The sequence below is a fragment of the Stegostoma tigrinum genome, chromosome 10 (assembly GCF_030684315.1).
Source record: "Stegostoma tigrinum isolate sSteTig4 chromosome 10, sSteTig4.hap1, whole genome shotgun sequence".
Lineage (NCBI taxonomy): Eukaryota > Metazoa > Chordata > Chondrichthyes > Orectolobiformes > Stegostomatidae > Stegostoma > Stegostoma tigrinum.
Window position 1 is genome coordinate 41091643 of NC_081363.1, and position 13641 is coordinate 41105283.

Consider the following 13641-nt stretch of genomic DNA (forward strand, 5'->3'; position numbering starts at 1 on the left):
GTGAGAGGAAGAACCGGTTAGGGAGGCAGAGACAGGTTGGACTGGTTTTGGGATGCAGTGGGTGGGGGGGAAGAGCTGGGCTGGTTGTGTGGTGCAGTGGGGGGAGGGGACGAACTGGGCTGGTTTAGGGATGCAGTTGGGGAAGGGGAGATTTTGAAACTGGTGAAGTCCACATTGATACCATTAGGCTGCAGGGTTCCCAGGCGGAATATGAGTTGCTGTTCCTGCAACCTTCGGGTGGCATCATTGTGGCACTGCAGGAGACCCATGATGGACATGTCATCTAAAGAATGGGAGGGGGAGTGGAAATGGTTTGCGACTGGGAGGTGCAGTTGTTTGTTGCGAACTGAGCGGAGGTGTTCTGCAAAGCGGTCTCCAAGCCTCCGCTTGTTTTCCCCAATGTAGAGGAAGCCACACCGGGTACAGTGGATGCAGTATACCACATTGGCAGATGTGCAGGTGAACCTCTGCTTAATGTGGAATGTCATCTTGGGGCCTGGGACAGGGGTGAGGGAGGAGGTGTGGGGGCAAGTGTGGCATTTCCTGCGGTTGCAGGGGAAGGTGCTGGGTGTGGTGGGGTTGGAGGGCAGTGTGGAGCAAACAAGGGAGTCACGGAGAGAGTGGTGTCTCCGGAAAGCAGACAGGGGTGGGGATGGAAAAATGTCTTGGGTGGTGGGGTTGGATTGTAAATGGCGGAAGTGTCGGAGGATGATGCGTTGTATCTGGAGGTTGGTAGGGTGGTGTGTGAGAACGAGGGGGATCCTCTTTGGGCGGTTGTGGCGGGGGCGGGGTGTGAGGGATGTGTTGCAGGAAATATGGGAGACGCGGTCAAGGGCGTTTTCGATCACTGGGGCGGGGAAGTTGCGGTCCTTGAAGAACTTGGACATCTGGGATGTGCGGGAGTGGAATGTCTTATCATGGGAGCAGATGCGGCGGAGGCGGAGGAATTGGGAATAGGGGATGGAATTTTTGCAGGAGGGTGGGTGGGAGGAGGTGTATTCCAGGTAGCTGTGGGAGTCGGTGGGCTTGAAATGGACATCAGTTACAAGCTGGTTGCCTGAGATGGAGACTGAGAAGTCCAGGAAGGTGAGGGATGTGCTGGAGATGGCCCAGGTGAACTCAAGGTTGGGGTGGAAGGTGTTGTTGAAGTGGATGAACTGTCCGAGCTCCTCTGGGGAGCAAGAGGCGGCGCCGATACAGTCATCAATGTACCGGAGGAAGAGGTGGGGTTTGGGCCCTGTGTAGGTGCGGAAGAGGGACTGTTCCACGTAACCTACAAAGAGGCAGGCATAGCTGGGGCCCATGCGGGTGCCCATGGCCACCCCCTTAGTCTGTAGGAAGTGGGAGGAGTCAAAAGAGAAGTTGTTGAGGGTGAGGACGAGTTCAGCTAGGTGGATGAGGGTGTCGTTGGAGGGGGACTGGTCGGGCCTGCGGGACAGGAAGAAGCGGAGGGCCTTGAGGCCATCTGCGTGCGGAATGCAGGTGTATAGGGACTGGACGTCCATGGTGAAGATGAGGTGTTGGGGGCCAGGGAATTGGAAGTCCTGGAGGAGGCGGAGGGCGTGGGTGGTGTCACGGACGTAGGTGGGGAGTTCCTGGACCAAAGGGGAGAAAATGGAGTCCAGATTACTATACAAAGCACTGTTTAAACCAACCTAATGCAACACCCGAAACAAAATACTCTAACACCTATCACTTGCCACCTTTTGAGTCTGATAACCCAAAAAGCAAATTAGAATTATCCTGGATGAACCCTCAATCTGTTATGGCCAGGTCAGACCTCTCAGAATATTTTACGAAGGTAGCCTAGACCTTAACTTTTTCTTATTTTAAATTTTGAAATGGGTGTTCCAGGTGTGATGCAACTGGTCAAACCGCTCAGCTTTAAGCAAACAGAATTTATTTAAACACTACAGTTGAAACATGAACAAAAGAAATCAGAATTTAGAGTAACAACTATTGGAAAACCTAATAGACCTGATACAGCAACTTAACTAATTAACTGTTCCAATATAGTAAATCCCATAAACACAACCCTTGGCAAAAAGGTAAATTCAAACACAGATTCTTACAAGTAGGAGGGAACATCATCCGGAGAGAGGTTATATTTATACTCCATGCATGCAACCACAAATGTAAAATTGCTACTTCTCAAATTTAAAGCCAGTTGACACTCAACTTTTGTGTGATCTTATTCTTGACATGAACTGTTAGATTGTTTTTGGGAGTTTGATCAGTTACCTAAAATCAGCAGTTGACCATTTGTCATCAATTTTCATGTTGTTATATTGAATTTAAGATTAAGCAATTCAGACATAATACCTTAGTTAATTATGCACAGAAAAGAATAATAAGACTTGTGACAGGTGACAAGGCTTCACCAATCCCAAAGCTTTCTGTAAAATGAAGAAGCAGAAGTAGTGGCCCTCTATAGTTTGGATTGATGGCATGTTTATCCCTGATGTTTCACAGTCTTTGGTGGCATCTTTGGTGGTAACTGTCTTAGTTAATCCTTTGAATTCTCGTCTTCTCCGAAAGAGGTGACAGTATATTCCCATGGGTCTTCCATCTCTTCACCTCACTTACCACCTTCTTGTTGAATTAGTGATAATGGGAACTGCAGATGTAGGAGAATGCAAGATAGCAAAGTGTGGAGCTGGATGAACACAGAAGGCCAAGCAGCATCTCAGGAGCACAAAAGCTGACGTTTCGGGCCTAGACCCTTCAGAGACCCTCTCTGATGAAGGGTCTAGGCCCAAAACGTCAGCTTTTGTGCTCCTGAGATGCTGCTTGGCCTGCTGTGTTCATCCAGCTCCACACTTTGTTATCCTTGCTGAATTAGTTACTTTTACAGCTGGTGATCTCTGCTGTGTCAATCAACTGTCTGAACTATTATCAGAATGACTGTTGTCCATTGCCCACCTCAATTTAAAGATTAGTTGTCATTCCTTCTAAGACAAAGCATCCTATTCTCCCAAATGCTGCATTGTTAATAAGAGAGCATGATTGAAAAATCTTTGTCAGTTCAATTGACTATCATGATCTCACTGATTCCTGTGAGCTTTTCTCTATTTTCATGTGCTAGAAATTTGTAGAAAGCTAGTTACGACTGCAACACAATTAAATGAGGTCTCATACTACATAGTAAATACAGTGGAATACTGAAAAGGTTTTGTTTTAAAGGAGACCACAATTTCTAACAATCTACAGCCCTAGATATACTATTTGCCAGGTCACTGATAGCAGTTTGTTTCAAATGAAGCCCATTCCAGTGGAACAGCGCACTTATTCCTGAATACTGGTGCCAGGACCACATGAATCAGAACCAGTCTCTCCACCACCAGTCACTGAGCCACGCACTTACTGCTGTACTCTTATTTACTCTATGCCAATTTGCCTGTGGTTCAAATTGTAATCCAGAGATTATTGCCTTTGTCGTTATGCTTTTTAATTTAACCCCAGGCTGCTCATAATATCTCAGCAGAACCTCATTCCTCGATCTCCCTTTATCATTGGTATCTGCATGGATCATGACACCTTGATCCTTTCCCCTTCCACTCAAATTCCTCTGCAGCAGAGGAGGTACTTCCGACTTGTGAATAAGAATCTCCTATGTGTTGGACAAGGATACCAGCTGAGGCTTCCCCACTATAGAATTCTAGATCCCCATACTTGCCTCATTCGCGGTCTGCTCATGGACCATGGACCATATTCGATGTAACTAACCTGTGACTGCTTCCTGAAACACAGTGTATTTGTATTCTTAGTAGCTGTCATTTTTTGGAATGTTTTGTGAAGGAAATGGTGTTTTTACCCATTCATAATCATTGAAATGCAGGGTCAGAAATAATTTTATCTTGTTAATCTTTTCTTAAAAATTGGCCTGCTTTATCATTATCTGGTCTTACAGGTTCAACTATAATTGTGAGAGAAACTAGTTTGATGCCAAATATCCATGGACTTCCAGCTCTCATCTGTATGATATTTGCTCCAGTTGTAGAACTAAGGTACGTGTGGAAATGTGCAGGAGGGCACCTGCAGAAAATTTCTTTCTGGTGTTTCTCTTTTGTCACTTAACTTTATACATTCCTCTTTTAACCAGATGTGATATGGGCCACTACTGTTACTGTCTTGTGGTGTTTGATGACTGAATTTGTAAAGAAGCACTGGTTTTGTTGTGATGATATTGAACTTAAAATTTCACCAAAGGTGGGCATATGTTCCTTCTCTTAGAGTTGCCTATCTTTGCATCTGAACACGCATGTCAGGTGTCAAAACTGCTCAAAAATTCTGGTCGATGCTTCTCTTCACCAGCCACAATTAAGCGTGTGAGAATAGCACACAAGTTAAAATTTTAAGGGTAGGGTGGTTATACCTTCAGTGTTTTTGAAAGAAAACCTTTTTGGTTGTCCTTGCTTGCGCTGACAGTTGTAAATTTTATGTTTCTACAGAACTGACAGGCTGAGAAAGTATTACACTGGTGCACTGTGTGGCTTAGGGTGGAATCCGACAACCAATGCTCCTCTGTTGGAAGAACATGATCTGGAAGTTGTTTTTGATGTGCATTTTGATGTAAATGATATTATGGAGGTAGTGTGGTGTTACTGTGTGATTTGCTCAGAAACTTAACTGTGTTCCCCACCTGAATTCCATCTGTAATATTTTTAATTTGAGGACTGACACTTGCCTTCTAGATGATGTTCTACTTCCTTTTACATGTAATTTCTTAAGTTGTGTAATTAAATTCCAGATGGCTAACATTTGATTATTAATGTTCGCAAATTGAACATTTAAAATTCCCAAATACTTCTAGCTCTTTGGTAAACACTGAGAAATTATGATACTATCTGAAACTAAAGTTAATGATATAGTCATGATACAACTGCCACTTAGGAAGGAAGCTTGAGGCTTTATTGGAGATAACACAGTGTAGAGCTGGATGAACACAGCAGGCCAAGCAGCATCTTAGGAAGCACAAAAGCTGACGTTTTGGGCCTAGACCCTTCATCAGAAAAGGGGGAAGGGGAGAGGTTTGAAACAAATAGGGAGAGAGGGGGAGGTGGATCAAAGGTGGATAGAGAAGAAGATAGGTGGAGAGGAGACAGACAAGTTAGAGGAGGGGATGGAGCCAGTAGAGGTGATTGTAGGTGGGGAGGAAGGGAGGGGATAGGTCAATCCGGGGAGAACGAACAGGTCAAGGGGGTAGGATGATGTTAGTAGGAAGGAGGTGGGCGTGCGGCTTGAGGTGGGCGTGCGGCTAGGTGAGAGGAAAAACAGGTTAGGGAGGTGGGACAAGCTTTGAGGCTTTATTGGTTGTGTTTTCTTGTTGTAGATATCAGTAGATTTCCAAATGTTGAACTCGTTAAAATTAATTTCCTTCATAGTATTTGATATGCAGTCACCTTCTTTTCAAACAGAAGCTGAAATATTTTTCGTTTGATGAATTTTATGGAGGGGTAACCTGAGTAGGAGAAAGGCTGTTCATTTGGTGATAAGTTATCAATGGATATAAAATATAATAACTTTTGGCAATAGGTTCATATACAGCTCCATAAAATAATTCTGCACTTAGAAGAATGAAAATGTCTTTTTAATGCACATAGAGATAATTCCACATACACAGAGACTTGAGATGTCTGAAATCAATTCTGCTGCATTGTGCATAATGATTTATTGCATTGCTAATTTGATTTATTTTTTGGCATCTGTGAAGGAAATAGAATTTAAGACTGCACAAATATTAAGTCTATTTCTTCATGATGTTGAAAGGTGATAGTAAGAAGGAGCGGAGATCTTCTAGAAACATATAAGATTATGAAGGGAATAGATGAAATGGAGGCAGGGAGGTTGTTTCCACTAGCAGGTGAAACTAGGACTGGAGGGCATCGCCTCAAAATAAAGGGAAGCAGATGTAGGACTGAAGTCAGGAGGAACTTCACCCAAAGGGTTGTGAATCTGTGGAATTCCCTGCCTCGTGAAGTGGTTGAAGCTACCTTACTGAATGTTTTTAAGGCAGGGCTAGATAAATTTTTGAACAGTAAAGGAATTAAGGGTTATGGTGAGTGGGTGGGTAAGTGGAGCTGAGTCTCAAAAAGATCAGCCAATGTCTTATTAAATGGCGGCACAGGCTCGAGGGGCCAGATGGCCTACTCCTGCTCCTTTTTCTTATGTTCTTACATAAAGCAAATATTTTCAAATTTAACTAAATTACTACATTGTCCTCAATTCATTCAAAAAAACGAAACACTTTGTTATGAGAGCCGAACTCAATGCTGAAATTACAAATGGATTCTGTGGTTCAAGACCAGTTTTGATTTCAGAAGGGCACAGCAGTCTTGATGTGTGACTGCTGTTGAATAATTAAACATTCTTGTGTCAAACATTTAACATTAAGTTTCTGTTCTCCAAAAGTCTGTCAGCTATCTCAAAATAGACTTCATCTTTTATAAGAGTTACAGATCAGTAAATTTGTCAGTCTTCTCAGACTATGTCCTTCTCAAGTTTGTGTGTTGATAGAATAGAATTTTTTAAATCAACTTAGCTGTGTCAGGGATAGATTCAGTAAAATATTTTTCATCTTGAAAATGCTGAAAAATTATGTTTGAACTTCTACCCACAGATCAATCTGCTGCGGAGCACAATTAACATGTTAGTTTGTGATGGACTACTACGTTCAGGAAATCATGAGAAAATACGTAAACTGCAAAATGAAGCCCGACAGAGATTAATAGAGTAAGGCCACCCAGGGTGCTATAATACTTGCCCTGGTAACACTCAGGGAGCATATTGTTTATGCAGTTGAAAGATGGGAAGATGATCTACTTAGTACTGATCATTTGAAAACTGGTTAAAATGTTGGAGTCACATTGTTAAATTTGCAAATTCTAAACACCAGTATATTTTAAATAAATTCAGAATAATGAAATGTATTCTGAACAGAGTACTTTAAAAGTAGTTTAGTAGATTACTTTTATATTCTAGATTTACTAATTGAATTTAAGTTCTGCTATGGTGGGATTTGAGCCCCTGTTCCCAAAGCATTGTCCTGGATGTTTTGATTACTTGTCTGGTGATATTAGCACTTTGCTACCATCCTTCCCCAGAAAACATTAGAAATGTCTTTGGGAGATAATAAAAATACATTTTTACCCTTTCTCAGTATATCACCTTAGTTATACAATATGTGAATTGTTCAAGGAGCGAAGTAGCGTGTAGTGAAGATAGGGTGAATGGGAGGGGAAAGAAAAGGTGACATAAGGCAATTTCAAGAGAGATGAGGTGGAAGAAAGCATTTGAGAGAAGGCGGAAGGGAAGATGGAGGTGAATAAAATCCAAAGGAAGGTGGGACAGAAGAAATCTTGGAGCTGATGGGAAAGAGGTGCACTGGGAAATTGAAGAAAAGAATTGAGGAAGAACCAAATAGGGAGAGAAGAAGGGCAAATGCTATTTCTTTTATTTTGGCTCTTTTATTTCAAGTGATATGTTCTTTGCATGAAATTATCATTTGGATTTTGTCATTCCAGGAAATTTTGTGAAAACTCTAGTACTTGATTTTTGATCATTTTGGCTTTCTAGATTTGCGAAGAGTATTTTGTACAGTGGCACTGTCTGCAAGTCATTGTTTAAAGTTGGTGCTATGTTCCCTTGTCAAGGATGGCATTGTTTACATTGGTTAAATAGAATGGAGTTCTGCAATAAATGGTTCTACACCCAAATGGATCTGTCCTGAGAGAGTCCTGCAAGTTTAGGCAATGTTTTGATTCTACTAATGTGACACTACTGATCAGCTTTTGATATCATGCCAATCTCGTGGTGAGACAAATTCTGACAAGATCCTAATTTTGGTCTGTCTACAGCATATTCACTGGAAAGAAGCTGAGAGAAAGTATTACACCACAATACTGTGAAAGACCATACAAGTGGAATCAGGTAGATATATATTTCCAGCATGTTCCTAAACTCGTGCTTCATGACAACCGGCATTGGCTTATCTGTATTTTTTAATCACAAACATAATAATATTCCAATTTAAATGTAAATATAGTTGATAAATGTGTTGCCTTTCAAGATCCCTTGTTTAAATCTTTGCTGTGTTGATTGGGCAGTACTGAAGAAATGCAGGATTTCTTTTCACTGGCTGGGTAGGGAGACATGATCGTCTTTGTACTCGGATCATATATTCTTCTTAATAAGATCTGTATTTTGGAGCAGAAAGTATTGGAGTCCATTTGTCTTTCTTTTACTGTGAAATAATACCTTCAGGAGAGGAGAGCAAAGGAGAGATAATGTAAATCATAATGTAATTTATCTACTCAAAATCAAAAAAGGGGAACCAGTTAGTTTTCATATCCCAGTCCTTAAAGTCTGCTTCAGCGTACCAGAAGTCTCTTGGTCATAATAGAACAGACCCACACTGGACAAGCCATTTACCAACTGGAGTATTGGAAAAGATCAATTCCGTAGTTTGAAGTCCTGATGTTGTACTGCACTAATATTAACATGCTGTTTTGAAGAGACAGGTGGGAGAAATAGCCTGGCTGCTATCTTTGTTGAGCCACTACAGTTATTGACTTGAGCATATGTATATGTAAATATGTAAATGTATTATGAATTGCTTGTCAACAATACTTTCTTTAATTTTGAGAGGATGTGTTTTATAATATATAGTTGAAATCTGTCCTTTCACTTTGCTTTTGTCCTGAAGGAACTGATAGATGGGAAAATAGAGTATCACACTGCATTGTGAATATATCCCAAGTGGTTTACATGGTGAAAGACGTTTTGGGATAGTGAATTGTTGATACTGATTTCCCTTGTGAGTGTGACTGTTTCCAGAGTAATGGACACACAAGAAACAGTGTTGGTGATCCAAAGTGCCATACTTTTGCTCCTTTTGCACATGTCATATAATTGCTGGAACATTTCCCATGTGGGCAGGCAGTTCAATGTAATATTCCTCTTACTTTATCTTGTAATTCACCTGGGTGGAGGTTTGCTAGGGATACCCTTTCAGGTTAGGAAACTTTGAGGCTACTTGGAACATTATGCAATAAGTAAATTTAAAACTTACAAGCAAGGAGCAGGAGGCAGTCTGTGAGCCCTTTGAACTTGCTCTGCCATTTAGTAACATCAAGCATCAACATGATTGTATCCTCAAACACAGATTCTTGCCTGTTCCTCAGACCATTCCAGCCCTTTCTTAGCAAGAATCCTTCGACATCTGACTTGAAAAATTCAAAAACCGTTCCTACTGCCTTTTCGAAAAGAACATTCCAAAGACACTTAACATTTCTTGAAAATGTTTTGCCTCATCTGTTCTTTTTAAAATGCATAAAACTTTATTCTAAATAAGTGAAAACGTGGCATTTTAAATGGGAAAATAATAGATTTTAGGAAATTATGATATGAAATTTTACGGCTATGAGCTATTGCTGTATGCAGTACTTAAATTTGGATTAAGTTGCTGCGAGAGGTGATTGAATAAAGTAATGTAATATGAGGCTGCCATTGACTTTCAGAATGGTTTGGATTATTCAAGATTGTATAAACATCTCAGGAGATGACCTTCACATTAATCTGACTGGATTTCATGTACTGTGTTTTAAATTGAAACACAATTGGGATTGACCAAAAAGAATGTATGTTGGGAGAATGGGTCAAAATAGTTCAATAAATATTTAGCTTGTGTGTAAGGAACAAAAACAGAAGTTGCTGGAAAACCTCAGCAGGTATGGCAGCATATGTGAGGCAATATCAGAGTTAATGTTTCGAGTCTCGTGACCTTTCCTCAGAAACAGGCCCATAATGTTAACTCTGATTTTCTTTTTCATAAGTGCTGCAAGACCTGCTGAGCTTTCCAAGAAACTTTTGTTTTTGTTCCTGATCTGCAGCATCCACAGTTCTTGTGCGTTTTATTTAGCTTGTGTGTGTTTCTTTCTTTAGGTGGATCCAGGGCTTCTCTTGAACCAATCCAGGGAAGAATACAAAATAGTTCTTTACCAACTGCATTCCATGGTGTTGCTGAATCCTTAAGCCATCCGAAAAAAGATGTGGCACTGTTCAGAATTGCTGACTTAAAGAAAGGACGGGAACCAGTTAAGCCCCAAAATATGAAAAATGTTTGTGTTGCTTTTCAGCTGAATGTGTACTGTTTTGGAAGAAACTATTATAGTTGATGGAACAAAAATGGCCTTTAACGCAAGATGCTGTAATTTCTTAAATTCTGGATTGGAAGATATCTAAAGGATAAGTGGTTGCTTTAAAACCATTAGTGTGGTCCAATTGCAAGTTTATTTTGATGGAGCAGTAAGCTTGGTTTTGGCTTTCACTTTGATTACGGCTTTCACTTTGATTACAAACTGATGGATTATGATTTGTTCTATCTGTAAGTGGGTATTGAAACCAGCTGCATGCTAATTAGGGCTAAAAATTATTGCACTTACAGAAAAATTATAGAAAATACTATTGGCTTAATTACTAAGCATTTCTTATTTGATTTATTTAAGTGTGTGAAAAGGTCACGTTTCATCAGACTTCTCATTGTTGCATAAAGAAAAGAAGAAATATTTTGTTCATTGCACATTATTTTGTTTTGAAGTTGTTAATAAAGCAAGCATGTTTCTGAACCAGTAAATCATGTGGATGAATTGTAAATGTTTTGCAGTGCCAATACAGTCATCATATGTCTGGAAGAGTTTTGAGGAACAGTGTCTAAGTAGGACCAGAACAAGAAATGTTCCACATTTCTTGTAAAAAGATGGGCATGACTAGGACCCATGCCGGTACCAATGACAACACCTTTTATTTAAAGGAAATTAGATTAATTAACAGAGAAGTTATCAAGTAAGAGAACATTTTGTAGAGGGTAGCAGTAGTCGATGAAAACTGGGTTGACCTCTTTAAGAAGAAAAATGGAGCTCTCAGACCATCTGGGTGTGGATTGGAGGTGGAGATAGATTTAGGTGCCAGCCGTGAATAGAAGATGGAAAGTGGAATCTACTAATGTGAACATCACGGGAATCAAGGACATAAGTCAGAACTGGATGAGGCTGAAAAATGTTTATTTCGAAAGGCTTGGAGTGTAGGAGTCAGAAAGTCTTACTGCAACTGTACAAGATGCTGGTGAGACTGCAGCTGGATTTTTGTGAGCTGTTTTGGTCCCCTTATTTAAATAAATAAATTACTTCTTTGGAGGTGGTTCAGAGAAGTTCATGAGGATGATCCCAGATACAGAGGGATTTCCTTATTAGCAAAGGCTAAACAGGTTGGGACTCTACTTGCTGGAGTTTAGAAGAATGAGGGGGTGATCTCATTGAAACATATAGGATTTTTAAGGAACTTGATAAGGCAAATGTTGAGAGAATATTTCCACTCATGGGAAGAGTCTAGGACTAAGCAACATAGTTTCGGAATAAAGGGGTGCCAGTTTGAGACCGAGATGAGGAGGCAGTTTTTCTTGAGAGTTGTACGTCTTTGAAGGTTCTTACCACAGAGCTGTGGGCAGAGTCCTTGCTTATATTTAAGGCTGAGATTGAGATTGATTAAATTCTTTTTCAGTCATGGAAGCAAGGGATATGGGTAAAACACAGGAAAATGGATGTGAGGAATGTCAGATCAACCATGATCCTGCTAAATGGCAGAGCAGGCCTAGGATCCTAACAACGTACTCCTGTTTCTATTTCTTATGGTCTTAAGAAGAAGTGAGTTTAGACAGGTGGGAGAGTCTAAAATGACAGCTTTGCTATGGAAGACCTGTTTGTGTAACTTTGGATTAAGGGACTGATATTGGAAGTTGTTGAGGAAAGATCTCTGGAGGAGATGAGGACAGTGATGGTTTTGGATACAATGGCTTAATAATCATTAATGGGGATATAGACCATGGGGAAGTAGAAGGAACTTCAGAGAGTTGGCCTTCAACTAGATAGAGACCAGTACACCAGACAGTAAGAACACTGCTGCTGTTGCAGGTTGGACAACTGATAGCTTTGGACCTGAGAGAATTTTACAGATTAAGAGTTTAGAGGAAAACCAATTACATTAAGTGAGGGCTGCAGAGAAATTGGGAACGGTTGAAGTTGTATTGTCCAACTCAGAAAAGATAAGTAAAGGTAGGAGACTAAAGGGAGGAGTGTAAATGGAGGAAGAACAGGAGTCAGGTGAATAGATCTGCTAAGTGGAGGGACTCCTGATCAAAGAAATGTGTGCTGAGTTGACGAGAATGGAGAAGAGCTCAATATTGTGCCAAGCTGAAAAATTGATGTGTGGCATAAAGTGATAAAACCTAAGTTCTAATACACAGTTTACTGAAACTGCAAGCCCAGATCCTAAAACGACAAATATTTGCTTCCTATTACATTAAACAAACTTCCTCTAAAAATCCAAGTTTAATAGTAGGAACACGAAACTTTTCCAACTCTTTTCTGAAAAAGACTAATCTTGAAATCAGACATGAAATGTTAACTTTTCTCTCTGCACAGATACCTTCCAATCTGCTGAGTCAATGACCTTACTTTTACCAGAAATAGTTTCCCCTATTGTTAATCAAGACCCCCCATTACTTGGAACTCTTCTCTTAAATCTACCCTTCTCTATCTCTGCACTAAAGAAAACAGTGTCAGATTTTTTTCATCTCCCCACTAGGCTGAAATTCCACATCTCTGCTATACTGTAACATTACTACCAAGAGTCCTCAGCATGGCCCAGTCCAACTTACAAACAGCCTTCTATCCGTTTTTGACTCCATCTATACTTCCCACTGCCTCAGGAAAGCACACCAACAATATCAAGTATACCCTTCCACCCCGGTTATACTCTCTTCCACCTTCTTCTGTTGGGCAGAAGATATAAAAGCTTGAATACACTTATGAACAGATTCCTTGCTGCTGTTATCAGACTTTTGAACCTTTGAAATGTTAATGTTGATCTCTCACTGGCTGTAATTCTCTGTAGCTGTAATCCCACCCAGATCCACCCCCTATCCATGTAACTCTGCATTTCCCATGGCTCATTCACCGAGAAAACCCGTGCAAACTCCATTTAGTCACCGAGGGTGGAATCAAACCTGTGTCCCTTGCGGTGTAAGGCAGCAGTGCTGACCACTGAGCCATCGTGCTCCTCAGAAGTGTCGTAATCTTTAAAAGGATCGTGTTAAACTTTAAAAGGACATGGACTGGAGGAATGGACAGATCGGTGGCTGATTTAATTTATTCCAGAGAAATCTGAAATGATTCATTTTGATAGTAAGAATTATAAACAAACGGTTACAATCCAAAGGACGTGCAGGTGCAGAATCTGTGTTTTGATATGCACACACCACTGAGGATGATGAGATAATTGTGAAATGATTCATAGAACAATACATCCTTGTCCTTTACTAAGAACATTCTGCGCAAATGCAGGGGAATTGTGATGAATTTGTCTCACCTTCACTTGGAGCATGCGTCCAGCTGTGGGCATGACCCGGAAATGTGTGAAGGCATTATAGACATAGGTCTTTTCTCAGTTCTAATTCCAGCAGTGAGGATTAACAACCCAAAGATTGAGTAGGTCTGATACAAGTTTACAAAATCAAGGGGAGTAATCATAAAATATCACCAATCTGACGTCCAGGTTCGCAGACAGATGGCAAAGTGACCCTGAGCT

At 40.6% G+C, this 13641-nt stretch overlaps 1 protein-coding gene across 1 annotated transcript in view; it reads left to right on the forward strand.

The window, feature by feature from the left end:
- Positions 1-10633, forward strand: part of tdrd9 (tudor domain containing 9) — a 133557-nt gene extending 122924 nt beyond the window's left edge. Inside the window, exons 32-36 of the mRNA XM_048537262.2 lie at positions 3911-4007; positions 4452-4590; positions 6620-6732; positions 7857-7929; positions 9943-10633. Of these exons, the coding sequence (XP_048393219.1) occupies positions 3911-4007; positions 4452-4590; positions 6620-6732; positions 7857-7929; positions 9943-10032 (512 nt within the window). The 3' untranslated portion in view covers positions 10033-10633. The remainder of the gene's footprint in view (positions 1-3910; positions 4008-4451; positions 4591-6619; positions 6733-7856; positions 7930-9942) is intronic.
- The last annotated feature ends 3008 nt before the right edge of the window (positions 10634-13641 follow it).